General features: G+C 45.9%; 1 protein-coding gene across 4 annotated transcripts in view; it reads right to left on the bottom strand.

The window, feature by feature from the left end:
* The window catches only part of ATRN (attractin), a 167,947-nt gene extending 147,485 nt beyond the window's left edge, over window positions 1–20,462 (bottom strand). Inside the window, exon 1 of one of the 4 annotated variants that reach the window (XM_083631612.1) lies at window positions 19,811–20,462. In XM_083631612.1, coding sequence (XP_083487738.1) covers window positions 19,811–20,064 — 254 coding nt within the window. In that variant the 5' untranslated portion in view covers window positions 20,065–20,462. Of the gene's footprint in view, window positions 1–15,993; window positions 16,142–19,810 lie in introns of those variants that run through there. The other 3 variants (XM_083631614.1, XM_083631615.1, XM_083631613.1) reach the window with 3 other exon arrangements.
* Window positions 20,463–22,667: the final 2,205 nt, after the last annotated feature.

Below are 22,667 nucleotides of genomic sequence, written 5' to 3'. Positions count from 1 at the left end.
TTCATCATGCGAAAGGCTGGGCTGGATGAATCCCTGGATGCGGGGCAGACATTCGCAGCTTGGGGAGCTCTGCAGGAGTTCCCTGCAGGGCTCTCCAAGCTGCGGATAGCAGCCTGCTGCCCCGCGCGAGGGGCGTTCTGCTTCAGAGCGCCCCTCGCGCGGGGCAGACATTCGCAGCTTGGGGAGCTCTGCAGGAGTTCCCTGCAGGGCTCTCCAAGCTGCGGATAGCAGCCTGCTGCCCCGCGCGAGGGGCGCTCTGCTTCAGAGCGCCCCTCGCGCGGGGCAGACATTCGCAGCTTGGGGAGCTCTGCAGGAGTTCCCTGCAGGGCTCTCCAAGCTGCGGATAGCAGCCTGCTGCCCCGCGCGAGGGGCGCTCTGCTTCAGAGCACCCCTCGCGTGGGGCAGACATTCGCGCCCCTCGCGCGGGGCAGCAGGCTGCTATCCGCAGCTTGGAGAGCCCTGCGGGGAAGTCCTGCAGGGCTCCCCAAGCTGCGAATGTCTGCCCCGCGCGAGGGGCGCTCTGAAGCAGAGCGCCCCTCGCGCGGGGCAGCAGGCTGCTATCCGCAGCCTAGGCAGCCCTGGGGGAACTCTTCTGAAGGCTGGCGGCGGGAGAAGGGCTTTTCTTCCCACCGCCAGCCTTCAGAACAGCCTTCTGAATGTTGGCGGTGGGGAGGAAAACCTTCCTCCCACCGCAAGTCTTCAGGACAGGTCCGAGAACAGAGGAGAAGCGCTGCGCGCCTTCTCCTCTGTTCCCAGACCTGTCCTGAAGGCTTGCGGTGGGAGGAGGGCTTTCCTCCCCACCACCAACATTCAGAATGCTGTTCTGAAGGCTGGCGGTGGGAAGAAAAGCCCTTCTCCCGCCGCCAGCCCCGGGAACAGAGGAGAAGCGCTGCGCGCCTTCTCCTCTGTTCCCGGACCTCCCACCGCAAGCCTTTAGGACAGGTCCGGGAACAGAGGAGAAGGCGCGCTGCGCTTCCCCGCTGTCCCCGGAGATTTCCCTGTGGGCTTTCGTCTTGCGAAGCAAGCCCATAGGGAAATTCGTCTTGCGAAGCCGCTAAAAAATCGGAAAACCCTTTCGTCTTGCGGGTTTTTCGTTTAGCGAGGCATTCGTCTTGCGGGGCACCACTGTAACCTTTTATTGAGGGTGAAAGAGGAGAGCGCAAAATATGGTTTGAAGCTCAACATCAAAAAAACGAAGATCATGGCCACTGGTCCCATCAGCTCCTGGCAAATAGAATGGGAAGAAATTGAGGCAGTGAGAGATTTTACTTTCTTGGGCTCCATGATCACTGCAGATGGTGACAGCAGTCACAAAATTAAAAGACACCTGCTTCTTGGGAGAAAAGCAATGACAAACCTAGACAGCATCCTAAAAAGTAGAGACATCACCTTGCCAACAAAGGTCCATATGGTAAAAGCTATGGTTTTCCCAGTAGTGATGTATGGAAGTGAGAGCTGGACCATAAAGAAGGCTGATCGCCGAAGAATTGATGCTTTTGAATTATGGTGCTGGAGGAGACTCTTGAGAGTCCCATGGACTGCAAGAAGATCCAACCTATCCATTCTGAAGGAAATCAGCCCTGAGTGCTCACTGGAAGGACAGATCCTGAAGCTGAGGCTCCAAATACTTTGGCCACCTCATGAGAAGAGAAGACTCCCTGGAAAAGACCCTGATGTTGGGAAAGATGGAGGGCACAAGGAGAAGGGGACGACAGAGGATGAGATGATTGGATAGTGTTCTCGAAGCTACCAGCATGAGTTTGACCAAACTGCGGGAGGCAGTAGAAGACAGAAGTGCCTGGCGTGCTCTGTCCATGGGGTCACGAAGAGTCGGACACGACTAAACAACAACAACAAAGTCCTATCTGGTAGGTGTTTTATTATTACTGATTACTTTTATTATTTATTTGAAGTTTGTGATTGCATTACGCTGTGTTTTATTCTGCAGCTAATCCTGGGAGGTTCTTTTTGTCCTAATAGGAGGAAAGTATAAATAGAATTTCAGTTCAACTACCTCTGACTATTACAAACAGATTCTGATGTTTATACAGAATGTGAAATTATCAGTATAACTGAGTAAACAAACTTGGAAGTTGAAAGATATGATAATTCAGGACTCCACTGATTCACTCAAAAATACATCCCGCTGAATTCAACTGAGCCCTTTATAGCTTAGCGCATATAGGATTATAGTCACAATGTTAACTATAAATTATTCAGATTCAGAGTTAAGATTTGGTTTAGATTCTATCTACTGTCATAGATCTTCAAGGCTTTTAAAAGATCTCAATGCAGATTAATTAATGATTAACACTACATTGTGGAACTAAATATCTGGTTAGGTAGGAAAACATTCTAAAGGCAGGAATAATTAGCAATGATGGAAACACGGATGCTTCTAATCTGGATTTTTTAAAAAACAAATCAAAAACAGGATTAACAAAGGATTTTCTCGGCTTTTTCAAAGCCCACAAAACCCTCTCTTTTTACCAAGGGCATCTTCCCTCACCATTCATATCAGAAGGTAAAATACAAAGGTAAAGGACGGTTAATTCCAGTCAAAGGCGACTATGGGGTACGGCGTTCATCTCGTTTCAGACTAAGGGAGCTGGCACTTGTCCTCAGACAGCTTTCCGGGTCATGTGGCCAGCATGACTAAACTCCTTCTGGTGCAACGGAAACACCATGACAGAAACCAGAGCATACAGAAATGCCGTTTACCTTCCCACCGCAGCAGTACCTATTTATCTACTGGCACTGGTGTGCTTTCAAAGTGCTAGGTTGGCAGGAGCTGGGACAAAACAACGGGAGCTCTCCCCGTTGCACAGATTAGAACCGCCGACCTTCTGATCAGCAAGCCCAAGAGGCTCAGTGGTTTAAACCACAGCGCCACCTGCATCCTTTCATATCAGAAGGAGGATTCAAGTGTGTTAGGAATTCCCCCTGATCTGCACTAAGAGATGTTATGAAAATCCCCTCAGCCAAATGGAGGCAGCTCCAAACTGTATTTGTAACTATTGAAACAAAAGTGAATCTCACAAAAAGGTGACGAATTGGAGAACACAACCTTGTGCTGTAAGATTGATCAACTAAGCTTTCAAGGTGGATTTTGCCCTCCTGGAAACTGTTCCACAATAAACATGGACTTTTTACCTGTTTGACCTTAACTGGGACAGAGGGATGCTTTCACTTGTGATCTGACTGCAAGAGAGAACTCCTGAACTGGGCCTATTTTGCAATATGTATGCCCTTTGAGATTAAAATTAGACAGAAGCCAGGGCTCAAACCAAAGGTTAGATGACTCCAGCTAATGAGCTGGGTCAGGGTGTTCCATATTAGTGGTTACACAAGCCTCTAGTGGCTTAGGTAACGGCAACAGGGTCCATTTTGACTACCCTTCTAGCAGGGGTCCATAAATTCTGGCTGACCAACCAACAAAGCAGGCAATTGGACTTAATGGTTCTGATCTTGTGCTACTGCTTGCAGTTCCCTATTAGTGCTCCTGCCTTCAATCTCCAGCTCCTTCCCCTCCTCTAGCTAACTTACAGCTCATCATTAACCACTGCTATTGCTTGCTACCCGGTGGGGCGACAGCACCGGCCAGTCATACTTGTACCTTACTCATCTTGTTATGCAAGGGACTCTTGTCCTGTCTCACTTTCTCATGGAAACCACTCACTTCCCAAGCAGATGAAACAAAACAGAACTCTTCTACATAAATGAAGCATACTTAGAGAAGACAGAAAATGGGCATATCAGCTATCCCACTCCTCTATGAACACCCGCCTCATTACCTTTGAGATCAGCATACATCCTCATGGATTCTTCAACATCTTTTCCAAGCACAAGAGCATAAGGAAGTCATTTCTTCCCAAAAACAGGACAGACTGGCCAGCTGATGTGCAGCAACACCTGCATTTCTCAGGACAGCACGCTCAATTACTGCAACTCACCCTATGGCTAAGATGCTCCTTGTGCAACAGCCCATCTGTTGAAACACAGAAGGTAACAAAACAGACAACAGACAAGCCTAAAAAATATTGAAGGACCACAATTTTTAAAAGCCCTTTTCCCCAGTACCCATCCACATCACTTCAGATGCCAGAGGCACCCAAGAACAGTGTCAACTGGTGACCTCAATGCACAGGAAGGATGCAAGAAGCTAAGTGTTGCATTCAGAGTCCTGGTTAGTCATGTAGAGTTCCCTTTTTCAACATAGTGCCATTAATTTATTTTGGACTACAACTTTTTATCCTTCCTGATGGTTGGTCAAGATGTGCGGGGCTGATAACCTGAAAACCTGTGTAGCCTCAAAACCTCAAGGGCATGAGCAGTGGGTGGAGGTTGATGTTAGAGCCTTAAAGGCTGACATCAACACTCTGAACTGAGCTCAGAAATGGACTGACAGGAATAATAGGTTATTATCCCACAAGATTTATATAAACGCACACGCATCTGGATAATCGTAGCCGACATATTTCACTAAGAGAACAAAACATTGTAGGTTAACCAGCAACTACATCGATTAAAGGGCCTGATCCAAACTCTCTACATATTGTCTGGCTAATACATACCACACAGGCCAACTGTGGTCCACTAATAGTTTAAGGACCAGTATACAAAACACCAGTATCTAGGTTAAAAAAATCTAATGATGCAAAGAAGCTCAATACAACCCTTCAAGTGGTTTCACAGAACCTGTGTTCATCAGTGGCATGCGAAGGAGGAAAGCAAGCTACCTTGAGCGCCAGCAGGAGATGGGTGAAAGGCAGGTTCTCCCTGGGCATGCACCACTGGACTTCATGTCTATGCACAGGAAACATGCAAGAAGTGTTGTAGCAGTCTACCCAAGAGCCTCCTTGCACAGCTGGTCTACTCAGACTTGCAAGACAGGAGAAAACCCTTTCCTTTACGTTTTCCACAAAAGTTCCTCTTTTCCTCCTCATTTGGCACAGCTCATTCAAAAGCCAAATAAAAATTCAAAAGACATTTGCGGATTTTGCTTGGAAGTGCAGGGAAGAGTATGCCTTCACCAAGTACAGAAAGCATCAATGCCTAAAAGCCCTGAATCTTTCAAGCGGGTATTTGCACAGCACATCAGGATTTCTCCCTATGGAAGTCATTACTGAAAACTATGTTGGGGAAGCATTTATGGATGGATCACTTCTGCCCTAACACATTACTGTATAAGTTGTTTAGACTGCAGCCTTTGATCAAAGGAAGAAGAAAAAGACTACAGGACTATGACTACGCTACATACAGCCAACAATACACATTGTGCTAGAGATATACATAGCAGATGTGAAGCAGCTCCATGCCCAAAGTTATCTGTGCAATATGTTCAAAGATGCATCATGGGCTTAACAAAAGGTTAAAAGCCTACAAAAAATTACTAGCTATGTGTGGGCAGACAATCTGCGTTAGTCATTTATTGCACATTGATGGCTGAAAAACAGACACAAATCAGTTATATTTTACCATTTACAAGCACTTCCCAGCCTAGGCGGCTATTCTTATCCAACACAGACAGCAGGCAAGTTTACAAAAATGAATTATTACCTCCAAGGGGACTGTTGTAAGGGAAAGAAGCATAATTGTTTCTCACAACCAAGAGGGTTCACATACATTACAAGCAGTAAAAGCAAAATTATGGAATACAGAAGTCTGGTTCAAAAGCAACATGCTGCTTCAACAAACCATGGTTTGCTGGTATGCAAAGAACTCTCAAGTGCAAACAGGTCCTTTATCTAGCTGCAGAGGAGATATCCTAGATTTTAAAAGGACAGTTACCGCAACATCTGAACTAGAAAATTTTGGTTTAAAGACTCCTTATGAATCCTGGTTTGCACTCAGCACTTAAATCTATCTCCTGATTTTGACATATTATTATTATTATTAGAGTTTGGATTTGATATCCCGCTTTATCACTACCCTAAGGAGTCTCAAAGCAGCTAATATTCTCCTTTCCCTTCCTCCCCCACAACACTCTGTGAGGTGAGTGGGGCTGAGAGACTTCAGAGAAGTGTGACTGGCCCAGCAGCTGCATGTGGAGGAGCGGGGAAGTGAACCTGGTTCACCAGACTACGAGTCCACTGCTCTTAACCACTGCACCACTGGCTCTCCAGTGTTTTTTATTACTATTACTATTATTATTACGGTGGGGGAAACTGGTTTTAGAAGCTGGAAGTTTCCTCTGTTGCTGGGCAAGCTAGGAGCTGGGTGCACTTGAGCTCATCACTTGTTCATATGTCAACAAAGCATAGTATAATGGAACAGCCCATATTGGCTGAAACCGATCAAAGAGTACTAGCCACATGTACGCATGTCTTCACCCAAAAGAAAAGCAGTGCCCAAGGAGGGAACCCAAGATAGGAAAAGAGGTGGTAAGGGAACAATTCGCCAGGGCCTGATAAACTGCAGCTAAGGATACTAAAAGATCTTGAAGGTATAATCTCAGAGCCTGTCTATAACCTTCAAGAAATCTTGGAAAACAGGTGAGGTCTCTACAGACAATGGCAATGCTTGTCCCCATCCTCAGAAAGGTGGGGAAAGAGGACCCAAGTAACTAAAGACCAGTCAGCTTGACGCAGATACCAGAAAAGGTCCCAGAACAAATAATTCAACAGTCAGTTGTGAGGGCTTAGAAAAGGATGCTGGGACTGCTAAAATACAACATAGGTTTCTCAAAAACAAGTATTACAAGCTTGGTGGATCAGGGGAATGCAGTGGACGTAGTATATCTTGGTTTTGGCAAAAAATATCCCATGATATTCTTGGAAAGAAGCTGGTAAAATGTGGGCTATATGAGGTAACCGTTAGGTGGACTTGTAGTTGGTTGACTGACCAAACCCAAACAGGGCTCATTAAGTTTTCTCATGATCCTGGGGAAAAGTGAGAAGAAGGATGCCGCAAGCTGGAAGGTGTACAGAGAAGGGTGACCAGGATGATCAAGGGTCTGGAAACCAAGCCTTATGAGGAAGAGTTGAGGGAGTTAGGCATGGTTGATGTGGGAGAGGGGAGACTGAGAAGAGATATGAAAGCCATCTTCAACTATCTGAAGGGATGTCACATGGAAGATGGCGCAAGCTTGTTTTCTCCTGCTCTGGAGGGTAGGGCCCAAAACAATAGAACCAAATGACAAGAAAGGAAATTCCAACTAAACACCAGGAAGAACCTTCTGACAGTTTTTAAGCAGAGCTTGGATGGCCATCTCCCAGAGATACTTCAGGTGTGATTCCTGCATTGCAGGGGGTTTGATTAGATCCCTCAGGATGTTAACTACTTGTATAAATGAATAGGTCCATACTGTTTTTGAAATGTGAATAAACAGATGTCTTTGAAGTTCATTGAGGAGGGATGGGGAAGGATGTTGTTCTGGGGGTTTTCTAGTGGATGAACAGAAAATAGGCACAGGAAAGGCAGATGGGATCAAGATTGGTTTCAGGCATGCAATACATGAAATCACATGCAGCTGGGAGCAGCTAGTGACAAGAGAAGCTTGTTATGAGTGCAGGAACTACTAAAAAAAAAAGCAGTCTGCGCAGTAGTCTGGCACAGGGTGGCAGTGACTTTTAATACACAAAGGCTGTTAGGACACTACTTCACCTACCGTATTAGGACTTTGCAGGAGCTTAGACTAAGGAGACAAGAGTAGTAAGCACCACACACATGACCCCAAAGAAGTATCACTGGTTTTATTATGGTTCACCTAAAGTTAAGTTTCCCAGAAATTAAGCAGCAGCCAGGAAGCCCAAGAGCAAACAATCCACTGGGATATAACTCTGCTGAGAACCCAAGAATGTCTTCACTGCAACAAACTAGGGTAAACATCTCTGTGGCGGCAGAGAGCCTGCGCAGGGAGAAAGGGTATTTAAGGGGACAGGGTAGACGAAGGAAAAAGCAAGAAGCTTTGAGCTAGCAGTCACAATACATTTCTTTCAAGCAGTGGTGCATTCCTAGACTTGGCAAACACATACAAGGGATCCACCAGCTGTGTCCTGGTCAGGACAAAGGCCTTCGGTCTCAAAGATTCAACTGGTGGAGTCTGTGGAAAGCGCCCCTCCCTAACATTATAGACAAGAGCTGAGCACATGCAGTAACTTGAAGCAAAAATCTGCCAAAGAAGCACAAACTATGATGGTAAATGTGCACTGTTGTGTCTGAAGTGCACTCCTTAGAACGTCTTGTACCCTTTGGCCAACTATTTTAGCCACTGAAAGTTAACATGAAGTTACCTAACAGAGAGGGAGAAATGTGCATTGGATGAAAACTGAATGGTCTGGCTAAAGCTCATGCTGGATGGTGAGGAAGTCCATGCAGCCAAGGCTCACACACTCAAAAGTCTCCTGCTTCTGTCACCTCGGCCTTGTCAAGCCTGACTTAAGAGCTGGAGTGGAGATAATCCTGAAGCAGTATAAACTGCATTTATCATATGGAACAAGGTTTTCTGCCTCAAAGAAGAGTTAATTTGTAAAAGGTCACAATTCTGCTGAGCCATTTGCTACCTACAAGAATTAGAAGCAGCAAAGTTGATTTTGTTATTTTTTGCATATCTGATCAGACACAAAGGAAGTTACTGTGTGCAATTAATATCTTTTTTAAGAAAAGAAAAAATAACTATTCTCTTCAATCTATTTTGCGTAGCAGAAGTACACAAAATAAAAAGCAGACGATCAGACGCATGTGACAAAGTGAAAACATAGCATGCATAAATATGATCCTATGTAAAAGGTATTACTATAAAATCTGAGATTATGGGCCAAACCAGATGCAGTGGGAAAGTGTTTCTTTGTTGAATTAGAAGCCACATGCTGCCGCTTTGAAGATTAGATAAGCAGCCCGCTGTAAAAAGGTGTTTGACCCTCTTCTTCTTTAAAAGGTAAAGGACCCCTGACAGTTAAGTTCAGTCACAAACAACTCTGGGGTTACAGCACTCATCTCGCTTTACAGGCCAAGGGAGCCGGCGTTTGTCCACAGACAGTTTTTCCGGGTCATGTGGCCAGCATGACTAAGCCACTTCTGGCGAAACCAGAGCAGTGCACAGAAATGCCATTTACCTTCCCGCCAGAGCGGTACCTATTTATCTATTTGCACTTCGACGTGCAGTTTTGGCAGGAGCAGGGACCGGGCAATGGGAGCTCACCCCATAGCGGGGATTCGAACCACCGACCTTCTGATCAGCAAGCCCAAAAGGCTCAGTGGTTTAGACCACAACGCCACCCGCGTCCCTACCCTCCTTTACCCTTGTCCTAATCTAAATTCCCATAAAAGGCACAGCATCAGTACTTATGTTCTCCCCTCCCAGGAGCTAAAAGTGCAGCTTGCAGGGGGGCAAGGGGATTCAGGGATTCCCACTTACTTTTTTGGAGGGGCTGTTTTGGAAGTCTTTTTTCTTTTTCTTCTTTTCGGAATGAGACTAACCATCTCCTCATCACAACTAGCTTGGCCATTCAAGAACCTACGCAGAGTTGCCAAGTACCTTTTAGCACTTTTTTTCCTTGCTGCAAAACAAGTTCTAAAGATACTTCCAATGTTTTTACACTTTTGGTGCTCTAAAGTAAATTTAACGGCAGAGTATGTTTTGCTTATTTGGGCAAGGTGTTCCAATTTATTGCAGTAGATGCTAGATTTTATTCCGAATGAAAACGATCCAACACCATACTCTGAGGCCAAGATTAATTATTTTTAATGTACCACTCAGCACATTTCGGCTACAGAAGCTGTGTAATATTCATCTATAACTCCTTCCATTAACTTAATGAAAGACATTTTCCTTTCTTATAAAATACCTTGTAATTGCACCCCACTAAATCATTTTCACTCTTCTCCCCACATCTGATTTGCAGGTTTCTTTGCATGTTCGGACGCCTTCACAAAATTTTGGGGGACTGTTTGTGTTTTGAGTCATATTCACTCAAAAAAAAAAAAAGAACTGTTGAGTTTCGTGGGACTTATTCATGTAAGGGTACATCAGACTGCAGCCTTAGGCATGCAATGGCATACAAAAGACATGTATTTTGCAAGCATAAATACAGAGGCAATCATCCAACATAAACATGTGACTTGCATTCAACTTCCTCCAAGTCCCAAGCTGCTGCGAGACAGCCAAACTCTGCTCAACACTTCAGTACTGCAGAATAAAAATAGAGTAGACACTAGGGAGACTGTGTAGTCACCTAAAAGACCTGTATTCAGGTAAAGGAAATCATGCTGCAATTGACAGCGCACTCCTTTCTCAGAAGCACCACTCAACTACCTGAGCCCATACAAATGGATCTTATGCTCCTGTTTCATTCTCTCCAACATCCTGAGCTCTGCAATGCTTTCAGTCCTGAACTTATAAATACATATGGAAAGTAAACATCCACGCAGAATTCCATTTCACAGAGAAACACCCCTTTACTCATTAGCTACCATCCCTTGTCGTCGGAAAGCTTTAAGTACTAACTGTGAATCCTACAACCCTATTTCTTCTGCACAAGTGCTCAGAAATTAGTCCCACTTTGTTCAACAGTGCTTACTGTCAATAAGTTTTCCAACGACTGGCGCTTCCACATTCCACTTGCTCGGCATTCTTGCACATATACAGGAGAACTGGCTTCCACTTTTAACACAGGCGGAGAGAGCCAAACAAGTCTCTGTCTCGTCTCTAAGCAGCCATAATTCTGTCATGAAAAAGGCACCTGGCCCAAAAACATTGATTATGCTCCTAGGTTGTATCTGGCTGTACTCCAAGATGTTTTAATTGTTACAAAACCCATCTAGTATTCATGCTTGTTCACGAAATGTATGAATATCAAATTGGGAAGCTTGATTTAAAACTATTCCCATTTTTCTTCCCTTTGAGATGGTTTAAATCAACCTGACCTTCATAGATCCAATGCATACTTTATGTCCGCAGGTGTGTCTGCTCTGTGTACACTCAGGTTTCTTACAGAGAGCACCTTCAGCATGAAAGAGAGAGGTACACCTCCACGGATTCACTGGACTGCTGTGGTTTATTTATTTTGAATATTTATAGCCCTAAGAGGCTTTCAAAGCAACTTTCCATCATTGTTTATTTGTACACCGTCTTTGCAAAGTAAACCCTGCTCAAGCAGCTGACAACACTGAAAAGTTTATGTAATTCACTGACAGGACTTCACGTTTAAACAAACTTATGAAAACATCTCCAGTGATGCAACAAAATTAAAACAATCCACTAATGGCTCATACTAAGGCCTAAGAATAAAAATACAAGAGCATAGCGCAGGCAGCAAAAATAAAAAAATTCAGCTCCAGAACTAAACCTTGACCCTGGCAATAACACTTCAGGAAAACCCCTCCCTAATGGTATTTAGGCATCCTAAGCAGCAGAAGCTCCCACTGTAGCTGAAATCAGTGAGGTCCACCCTCCAGGCCAGAAAAAGCAGGGAGCAGGTCTGGCAGGAGTCACAGCAAGATGGCTTCTTGTACCTTCAGCAGCCACCTTTGCAGTTGGGATTTGTATAGGACCCTGTCCTCCAAGGTCAGAAGGAAATGTCAGGAGCATGTGCAGGAGCCAGGCCCTGTCACCAGTAGGACTTTGCAGCAGTGGGGCCTTCTTAAGTTTGTTCTGAAGAGGCAAGGTACGGCTGCACAGGTGAGGTGGCTTGGTAACTCACTGCACCTGGTGGCAAGAGCCGGGAAGGGATATTAGGTCAGCATTTCCCTTCGGCTCTTTGCCACAACAACACGTTCCCTGCCTTGCTGCGTTTGGTTCCTTGACTCCTTACTTCTTGATCCTCGGACCCTTGACCTCCGTTCCTGCTCCCACCCCCCATCTTGCCCCCAGTCCCGACGTCCCCAGCCGGGACTTTGATTGCCTGCGAACCGGACCATGACAGGAAATAGGTCAGGCAAAAGAAGGTCTTGCAGGACTCAGAACTTACAAAATATTTGCACAATACAGCCACATTTTTAAAACTCAGTACATAAAACTAGAGATAACATTATCAGGTTTGCTCAGGCAGCTTTTTTCTGCCCCCTTTTTGGTCACAGCTCCCCCAGACATGATGCACTTTACTGCATGTCTGGAAAGGTCTACCTCTCCTTCACACTCATAGGAGACGACATAAGCACAATGAATACACACCTGCCTCCATAAAGTGTAAATTGCCGAGTTCTAAATAGCTAGCTCGGAAGCACTTTACTATTCATAAGAAGATGGGAAAATAATTTAACTCATCTGCCCAGGAGAACCCACACAGTGCTGCATATAACCTTCAAGGCTGTTGCTGTAATGCAAAGCCAGACAAATAGCAACCCAAATGCATCATTGCAAGGCTATCAATATTCAAGCTAGTTCTGGCAACAGAGTTGTATCCTAAAGCAAAATGCAGGCCTCTAAAATAAGAACAAGCTACGTGGTGGATGCTTTCGTTACTCAACAGTATTTGTCACAATCTAGAGACACCTGCCATTAAAGCCTGATTTTGTATGGTTACCTGCAAATAAAGGAATTACTTCCAGGAGCAAAGTATAATTCAGTAACAGACAACACCACTGGCTAATGAATAATGGTATTTGTTGTATAGGACCAAGTGAGTCAGAGACCTACCATGGCCTCTTCCCTTCTTATCTGAGCACTAGAGGGCTGGGAATCTACCTCCATCCACAGTAATAAAGTCTGCATCTCCAATTCCCCTCCCCATCCTACACTTCGCAGAAAAGGAGTATATTGGCACACACTTCACAGAAGGTCAGATCACAACAAGCTGAAATGGGCACAGAAGCAAGTGAGGAATGCATGTGGTTCACTCACAGGCCCATGCTGGGAGATTTCTGCCCTCTTTGGTTTTCCAGCATGCAGACACCTTCTTCTTGTGCATGGGTACCACCATTTTGGCTACATAAGAATCATCACTCACGAACCAGTGAACAACGCTAATTGAGGGAAGGACAGCACAACATACCTGTCTCGTTCTCACTTGAGGATTAAGTAATCAAGTCACACTATGACCTTAAAGGCATCACAGCATATATTACTAAAGTAAGCTTTTCTGCACCAACATTCTGTCACCTAGTTATGTAGAGAAAGGATTTGTGGGGAGCAGGGGACAAAGCATTTTAAAAGCTATTTTTTTGTCTCACAAATTAACACCGACCGAAATACACATATGCCACCCCTTTTCCGGCACCAATGTTGCATGAAACCTTTACTGACTGGGATAAACTTCTGAGCAACTTTTCTAATGACCCGCACACACAATTCATCACCTTTGCAACAATAACTCCATCCACTTAAGGCAAGCCTACTATCCCATGATCACAGGTACAATGCTGATCAAAGAACCCACTCCATAATTCTTCACACAGGCAACTCACGGGGAAACGTAGCTTCCCAATTAAGGAGGACTCTGTGCCCTGTCCTTACACTGGTCCTTAGGGCTTGGTAACAGCATCTTCCCCTACAGCGCAATCACCCTTGAATAAATGCATGTATTGTGATGCAAGGAGGCCAGCATCTATTTTAACAGATCATCTGATGTAAGAGGAGAGAAGACTCATCCTGAATACAACCACATAAACACATATGTTTACTGTGCCATCACCCCAAATCAAGATTCCCTTAAGAGAGGGTGTCCCAGATAACACAAAAAGATCCTTTCACTAGTGTCCTAGTTCTGCAATACAGACCCACTTGGAACAGCATAAATACATTCTGAACCACAATACATGCAAAAGCATCCAGCCTTTAAATAACATCTGGAAGTCCGCTCTCTCTTCAGCTGGTCCATCCACTACATATTTTGGAAAGTTGCTTCTCTCTTCTTTATGCATTTGGAAACTTTGTAAGATATTATAACCAAATGTTGCACAATGGTTCCTCAGATCAAGGAGTGGAGGGTTGTTTTTTTCTGTGTTTGAATACATTTGTACATCATTTTGAATAAGGAAGGTTCACTAAACCTTTCAAAGCTGCAGTGATTTCTTTTCTCTCTTAGAATTCCCAAGCAACAATTGTCACTTACTGCTAGGCCATTATAAACCAAGGCGATCTAACATACTGTCACTATAACCCAAAGTGAGTAGCACCCTAGTACTCTAATATACTGCCTTGCTTCATTCCACCCACCTATGGAAAGGTTCAGTCACACAAGCCCCTTTCTCCAGGGACTACCAGTAAATGGACCTCACCTTAGCATCACACTCTCACAGTATGAGACATATTGAATTAAGATTTCATGCTGAACTCTTCTCTTTTTCTTAGACTGGTAAACCACAGACATACCTTCTTTTTTAAAAAGGCAACCCTATTAATCATTGGGTTTGTCTGACAAAGTAAGTAATTCCTTTCAAATCCTTTAGGAAACATAATCTTCACTATCAGCGTAGCCCAGGCATGTAATTCACATCCTGGCAACACAGCCATTGGACTGCAGCCACAGCTTCACATGCCTACTTTCAATGGTGCATCTTGACTTCAACTTCCTCTCCTCTCCCCTCTGCACATACCCACAAAATATGCTCTGGAGGGTCCCTCAACCCTCCAGAGATGATTTTGAGGGTGCAAGGAGGGCTGAAGGGAACAGGAGAGGAGGGAAAGTTCCACTGCATGCACAGAAGTCTGCTTTGTGAGTTCCCATTGAGTTCTAATTCTTTACTTTGTCCTATTTGTACCAGATATATTTTTTAATGCCTGACTATATCCCCAGCTATATATGGGGATATATATCTGCCCACCTAGATATATATCTGCCCACCTAGCAGTTCGAAAGCACCCTTAAGTGCAAGTAGATAAATAGGTACCGCTTTATAGCGGGAAGGTAAACGGCGTTTCCGTGTGCTGCGCTGGTGTAGGCTCGCCAGAGCAGCTTCGTCACGCTGGCCACGTGACCCGGAAGTGTCTTCGGACGGCGCCGGCTCCCGGCCTATAGAGTGAGATAAGCGCACAAGCCTAGAGTCGGTCACGACTGGCCCGTACGGGCAGGGGTACCTTTACCTTTACCTTATATCCCCAGAGCTGGGACGCAGGTGGTGCTGTGGTCTAAACCACTGAGCCTAGGACTTGACGATCACAAGGTCGGCGGTTCGAATCCCCGCAATGGGGTGAGCTCCCATTGCTCAGTCCCTGCTCCTGCCAACCTAACAGTTTGAAAGCACGTCAAGTGCAAGTAGATAAATAGGTACCACTCCAGCGGGAAGGTAAATGGAATTTCTGTGCACTGCTCTGGTTCGGCAGAAGCAGCTTTGTCATGCTGGCCACATGACCCGGAAGCTGTCTGCAGACAAACACCAGCTCCCTCGGCCAGTAAAGCAAGATGAGTACCGCAACCCCAGAGTTATCCGCGACTGGACCTAACGGTCAGGGGTCCCTTTACCTTTACCTATATCCCCAGACGAACCATACCAACAGCACTTCATTCCAGTCCCTGCCCTAAACACAAAAACAACAGCACTTCTGAGAAGAGCACTCAGAATGACTCTTTCCCACAATGATGCTATGACAAGAAACCCACAGCTGCCCACTCTGCTTCATTGCATCTAGGCCAGCCTTTCTCAACCTGTGGGTCCCCAGATGTTGTTGAACTACAACTCCCATCACCCCTAGCTAGAAAGGCCAGAGCTCAGGAATGATGGGAGTTGTAGTCCAACAACATCTGGGGACCCACTGGTTGAGAACTGCTGCTAGGCAAAGGAAGCTAACTAAATGCCATACACATGCTGATTTATCTTCATTTAACCCAGGCCAAAAAAAGCATCAATGCCTTTTTGGCTCATTTTACCAAATTTTCAAACCAACCTACTTTCCCACTCACCTGCTTCACAGGTTCTGAACCCATACACAATAATGAGAAACACTGGTTCATAGAATCTTGCCCAGCCACTGCCAAGTGAAATCTTTAACCCATCCTCTTACCTCACAACTCACACTCAGCTGTGCCCATCAGTGCAGAAAAACTCTAGAAAACTCCCTGCCAGATGAGATCAGGTAAAAGAACTCTCTCATCAATAAGAAACTCATTGTCTCGCCTCTGGTAGGTCAGAATCCCCACCAGGCAAGAAAGCCTTCGGAAACTAGAAGATATGCGGTCCTCTCTTCTTTCGGGCCAAAAAGGTGCCATAACATTTTCTGGGCAGGTAGGCATTTCTAATGTATTAGTAATTTGGGGCTTAATTTTCAAGGCTGTTGTAAGCAGCAAAACACAGAGCACTTAGTTCTTCACCAATGATCACTGCACACACTTCTAGTCAACCAATTTACAGGCCGCTTATTTTTCTTATTCATTTAGCGCATTCATATATCACACCTGATCCTATTTAGGGTTCTAGCAGTGAATAATGGTGCCCCTAATAAAGCACTAAATTCCTAAAACCCAGCTCCCCAGGGTGGATAAAAATCAATTATATATATATATATATATATATATATATATATATATATATATAAAATCAGATTTTTTTAAAATTTAAATCAGATTTTTAAAATGAAATCCTTTTGGAGGAAAGATCCTTCTAAAAATAGTTTTCTATTTAAGTTACATTATAGTCCAAAGGCTATTCATCAGGAAATAAGGATTTGTTTTAAGCTTTTCATGTGTGCTAAAACTCAGTCTAAGTTTTTTGTTGTTTTTTTAAGAATTGTTTAACCACATCAGTTAACAAACGTGGATATATATGCTCAGTCCTTTTTTCTGGGAGGATGCAGGGGTACGCATACCCCTAAACATTTTCTGAATCTTTGTACTTTTGCCCATTTACTGTATTTCCCCCCTGATTTGAACTATAAAATGGTAATTTTCTTGAGTCAAAATGAGAGTACCCCTAAACATTTTTTTAGAATAAAAGCACTGCATATGCTATAATGTTATTGTTTTAGTTAAATAAATTGTTTAAATTGTTATTAAGGAAATGATTATTTTTCTCCTTCCAAAAAAGTACAGCAGAAAAGTTGTCCAAATATAAACAGTTAACTTATTAAACCTCACAGTAATTCCATAATTATGCATATCCAATAGTATAACCAAATCAATAATTTTTGATATAACTGTAAAAACTACTCTGAAACTTTATTATTCCAAAAATGAAACCTTCATCTGGCTGTAAATATTAAGATTATACCAGCAAGAATGATTCTTTCTGTAAAAAAAATGATTTAAATCAAGTCTTACTGACTAGTGATTTAAATCGTGATTTAAATTGTGATTTAAATAGATTTGATTTAAATCAAATGCATTCTGCAGGTCCCAACTATGCATCTGAATGTGCATGCATACAAATGCACATACTTCTATTAGCAAGAAACAAGAGCAAACCTATGCAGCAATGCTAACAAAATTATTGTGGCACAGCTTCTGTAGTCTATGAAAGCTTATGTGCCACAATAAATATGTCCATCTTTAAGATGGCACATTTAGTCTGCAGCAGCACACACAGTTAATTCTGTAGAACTTGTCTTTGCAAAATTGTTACCTTCTGCCCTCACCAGCAAGACCAAATGCCATGGTTTCACACAGCGACAACACAAATACACAGAGACCAACCACTGCTTGCCTCTTTTTCACACTTCCCTTTTAAAAATGTGTAGGAACTGGCAGACCTTTCAGTGGTAATGCTGCACCCTCAGAGAGACTTCCCCCAGCTTAGTAACTCAGGCCCACCGATCTGGCTTCCATCCTTGTCTCCTTTGTACACTCATCCACATGATCTTACAAAGCCAACTGGGAGAGGAGAGCTCCTGCGAGACCACACATCCCTGCCTCTGTTCATCAAGCTGCTCAGGGAACCCAGGCAGGATTTCCTTTGTGACAGTTCAATCCTATGCACATTCGGTGGGACTTAGTGCCCAGTAAGTGGGCACAGGACTGAAATCTTAGTGTTACAGCAAAACTTCACATTCAAATATTTGTTGTTGCTATTATCACAATCCTCACTGGTCTATGTGGAAAAAGCTCAGCCCTAGTTTTCTCCTGATATCTCCCCTGTGACATCGCTTCCCACACCACCATGAAAATCACCAAGCCATAACTGTCACCAACTTAAGGACTAGAGCAGTATGTTGGCTAAACATCTCAGCCACTGGAAAGTCCACAAACCAAGTCTCACCACAGCAAAGGAATGCCTGCGTGCATGAAAACATCTTTTCTCTCTCTGCCACTATCATTCATCTGCAATGTGACAGTAATAATACTGGCCTACTCAGGGTTGCTATAAGAATTACTGAGATAACATACATGAGGCACTTTGAGCAGTCCAGATGGGTTATGTTATTAAAGTAATTCCTTAATATATACTTTAAATCAACTCTCTTCTCACAGTTTCCACACCTTTTAACCATTACTCTGGAATGCTTTCTATAAATGCTTAGTGTCATCTACGAGCAGAAAAACTCTGGTTCAGTTTTTCTGGTCATAGATGACACTAAGCATTTATAGAAAGCATTCGAAGCACCTCCTTGACGTTGCCTTGCAATCTTTGTAATTACCCTGCCAGATGAGGTGAGTATTAGCCCCATGTTATTTAAGAGAGGGAGGATGAGAGCTAAGGTCACCAGACGAGTTCATAGGAGGGGCGAGATCTGAACCAGGACATTTCCTGGTCTTCTGCACAAAGAGCCAAGGCATCAGCACTTACTTGCATCATGTATTTTGAATGCAAATTTCACATGAGCTCATTCCCAAGTCATTTTAAAATCATACTAGAAACCCCAAAGATGCATTCTCCTACTTTCTCTTTTCTTTTTATCTCTGGCAACCTACAGCAGGGGTGGCTTTTCTGGGCCTAAGGGCCACAATCACCCTTGGCCAACCTTCCGGGGGCCGAATGCCAGTGTTGGGTGTAACCACCCACTCTCCTCCAGGTACACCTGCAAAACATACACACCTACAAGCACAAAGCAGCACCACACCCCTCCCTCAGCTGTTCTGAAGGAAGGAGGTTATCAGACTTACTCCTCACTCATAAAATGATCGGTCCAGTGACTAAGGGGGAGGACATCTGTGTCCCTATCAGGGCACAGGGCTGAGCACAGAGAGTTCAAACCACCCAGTGCCATCATTATTTCTTAAATTTATTTTTGCACCCACTGCTGAAATCAGTGGTGTCTAGGGGGAAGTCAAGGGGGAAAAAATGTGGTTAGGGGACCACATCAGCCCCTGCCCAGGACAGGGGTTAGTCAGTCCTGGCCTAAATTTCTCACATTTAGACATCAGATAGCAGAACTTTGGACACTCTTCCCTTACCGCCCCCCCCTATATTGCACGGCCCCTTGCCCCCTAGCAATTTGCAACATGGGGGGATATAAATAATTATACAACAACAACAACAACCCCCAACACATGCCTAATGCTTTTTTTGTCATTATGCATTTCCCCAGATATGAGCTCACTAGCACTTACACAAGATTTCGCTGTTTAGCCAACAAAAAATGTGCATATTTGGAGGAGGGGGCACCTATATGCCCGAGGCTCATTACTTCAGCCAGTCGAATAAAAGTATTATTTGCTTCTATACTAGACGAGTCACTGGGTGACTTGACCAAGCACGTAGATCAGAGGCACGTTCACCCAGAAACAACTCCAACCTGCAGATGCTCCCAGGTGTGTGCAGGACTGCGGGTGAAATCTTATGCAGAATTGAACAGGATTTGTGGAAGGGAATGTCAAGGCGGGTTGGCGCCAGCAGGCCATGAGAGGCGCAGCATTTGCACACAGCTCCCTGCCCCTCCCTCCCTCCCTCCGACCCTCACACACCAACCCTGTGAGGTAGGTCGGGCCGAGGCTGCCCCCGGGGTCGCGCGAAGAGACCCCGACCCCCCCCCCCCGCTTCCCCCTGGCGCCCCCTCACCCACCGGAAGCGGCCCCCGCAGTGCTGGCACTGGTCGCCGACCCATCCCGGCGGGCACTCGCACTGGCCGGTGCTGGGCTGGCAGCGCCCTCCGTTGGCGCACGGCTTGTCGCACTCCTTCGCCTCGGCGGCCGCTCCGGCTCCGGCTCCCACCCCGGCTCCGGCCGCCGGACCCAGCAGGAGGAGCAGGACGGCGGCCAGCCAGGCTGGGGCGAGAGCGAGGAGGCCGCCGCGCCGCCTGCGGCCGCGCCGCTCCATCGCCTGAGGGGAAAAGGGACGGCAGTGAGGAGAAGGGAGCTCGGGGAGGGGGCGGGCGGCGGCGGAGAGAGGCTCCGCCGAGAAGCTTCGCGCGGGCGGACGGTGGCCGGCGAGGGCTGCGGCGGCGGCTGCTGCTGCTGCGGAGCGGCCTCCTCCTCCCTGGAGCGACGGAAGCCCGCGAGGCTCAACCTTAGCGCGGCGGCGGCCGGCCTGGCGCTCGCTCTCCTCCTCACACAACCGTTCTGAGGGGGAAGGGGGAGGGGGAGGAGGAAGCGACGGAGCGTCGCCCCCTCCCGCCGGTGTCCGCTCCCGATGACGTCGGCGCCGAGCGGAGCCCCTGACGAGGGGGGAGAGCGAGGATAGAGAAGGACCATAGAGTTCTTCTCTGTCGTAGAGAGGCGGGCGGATGGTATCCAGGCAACCGCCTAAGCGGGAAGAGAGGTGGGGCTTCGGGCTGGACGCAGGTGGGCGGTGCCGAATTTGATAGAGAGCAGGCTCGCCCAATCAGGTCGCCGGCAGGTACTTTTCGGACTACATCTCCCATCAGCCCCTTCAAAACGGGGAGGAGGCTGCTCTCCGTCAGGTTTGGCACCGCCCATCTGTCAAGTCCGAGGCCCCGCCCTCTTGCCCTCTCTCCGCTGTCGTTCAAGTGGCCGTCGCGGGAGGCAGAAGTTCAACAGGTGAAGCCACCCTCGCCCACCTGCAGCAGGTCTGCAAGTGCAAGGAACCTGTGCTATTACTTTAATTTCCAGAGGCACAGGTGTGTTAGTCTGTTGCAAGGGGAGGGGGAGAAATGAAGAAGACTCTTCCAGCACCTAAAAAGGCTCAACGAATGTTATGATGGCATCAGTGCTGTTGCACTTCTGGGCTTTGCATCAGCATCGGATTGGCCTCTGCAAGAACAGAGTGCAGGATGAGAGCGGCTCCCTTGGGCCTGATGGGCTCTCTTTAAATAATAATAATAATATTTTATGTTGGGTTTTTTAAGAACAAGTAAATACATAGCAGGGAAAGCTATCTGCTCAATAAAGTAGGTTCAATGTGACTTCATTGCACCATTATATTTCCCTCACTTAGCAAACAAGTAGGGGTGAGGGCTAAATTAAACTCCAACAACAGCAACAAGTGTTTTGGCCTGACTGGAATATGTCCTTGAACTCTGATAATGCCTCTTGGAGTGGGGTGTGCAAGGGGGTGTTGGTGTACAAAGGTAATATTTACATTTGTCGCGCCACCCATTTTGCCTCTGGTACCACTCGCCTCTGGCCTGTGCCCGCTCCAAGGTTGCCCTGAAGCGACGGCAGACTGAAAAAGGTTTCCCGTGCAGGTTCTGTACCAAACAAACATCGATGATACTAATACCCACATTTGGGGTGCATGGTTGGCATGTTCATAATGCAGGATTTTAATCTTCCTGGTGTGCGGTGTGGTTCTGGTCCACGTTGGCCATCGCTGCTCTTTTATTTTATTTTTATTTTTTTAAGTCACTTCGCCTACCTGCCGCCTCCCATTCTGGAAGCGCTGTCATGATCTGGCCAACTCCATCTGTGTGCTGGCATCTTCCTTCCTGGCCTGTGTGCTATTTCAGCTCCCTGGGCCTGGATTTGCCAGCAATTCTCACAGATAATTGTTTTCTCTCAACACCACCTGCTCCCTTCCTACCCCCGGCATAGGTGATGGCTGAGCGAAAGGATCAAGTAAAACCTGACACGCTGTCGGGATAATTCCAACCAAAGCATTTCACCTATAGGGGTGCTTTCGGAATTATTCCAGTATAAAAAGACAAGATTCAACCAGGGCAACTTTCGCTTGCTTAACCCGTTGCCAAGGCATCTGTTCAAATTCCCAGCAGCCCAGATTAAGCCGAATAAAACCTGGCATGCTGGACGGAATTCTGTTTCGGATTGCATAGGCGATGGATACACCTGTGTCTGTCCTAGAACTGTTCTTACAGAACCCAAATAAATCACAGCTATACATAACGGAGGAGGAGGCAGATTAAAGTTTGATTAGGCCTGGATATTGCAAAGAATTAGGCTGCGATCAGATGGGGCAGTGGGGTGTTCTTTCCAGATTTCGGATGCATTCAGTCGGTGCATCCCACCACCAGCAAAGGACAGTTCTGATGTATTTTTTTTGTGTTAATCAATTTTTTTGGGGGGGAGGGCTGCCTTTGAAATATGAAAGCACAGTAGCTGCATTCTGATATTAAACTGGGAGGTTGCAGTCCCTGTATTCCAAGGACAGTCCCAGATTTACAGAAGCCTTCCCAGTTTCTGGTTTCATCCTAGAATGTCCTACTTTTCCTTAGGTAAAGGTAAAGGGACCCCTGACCATTAGGTTCAGTCGCGAACGACTCTGGGGTTGCAGCGCTCATCTCGCTTTATTGGTCGAGGGACCCGGCGTACAGCTTCCGGGTCATGTGGCCAGCATGACTAAGCCTCTTTTGGCGAACCAGAGCAGCGCACGGAAACACTGTTTACCTTCCTGCCAGAGCGGTACCTATTTATCTACTTGCACTTTGACGTGCTTTCGAACTACTAGGTTGGCAGGAGCAGGGACCAAGCAACGGGAGCTCACCCCATCGCGGGGATTCGAACCGC

The sequence above is a fragment of the Podarcis filfolensis genome (genome assembly GCF_964270895.1).
Source record: "Podarcis filfolensis genome assembly, chromosome: 9".
Lineage (NCBI taxonomy): Eukaryota > Metazoa > Chordata > Lepidosauria > Squamata > Lacertidae > Podarcis > Podarcis filfolensis.
This window is presented reverse-complemented; position numbering and strand designations above follow the sequence as displayed.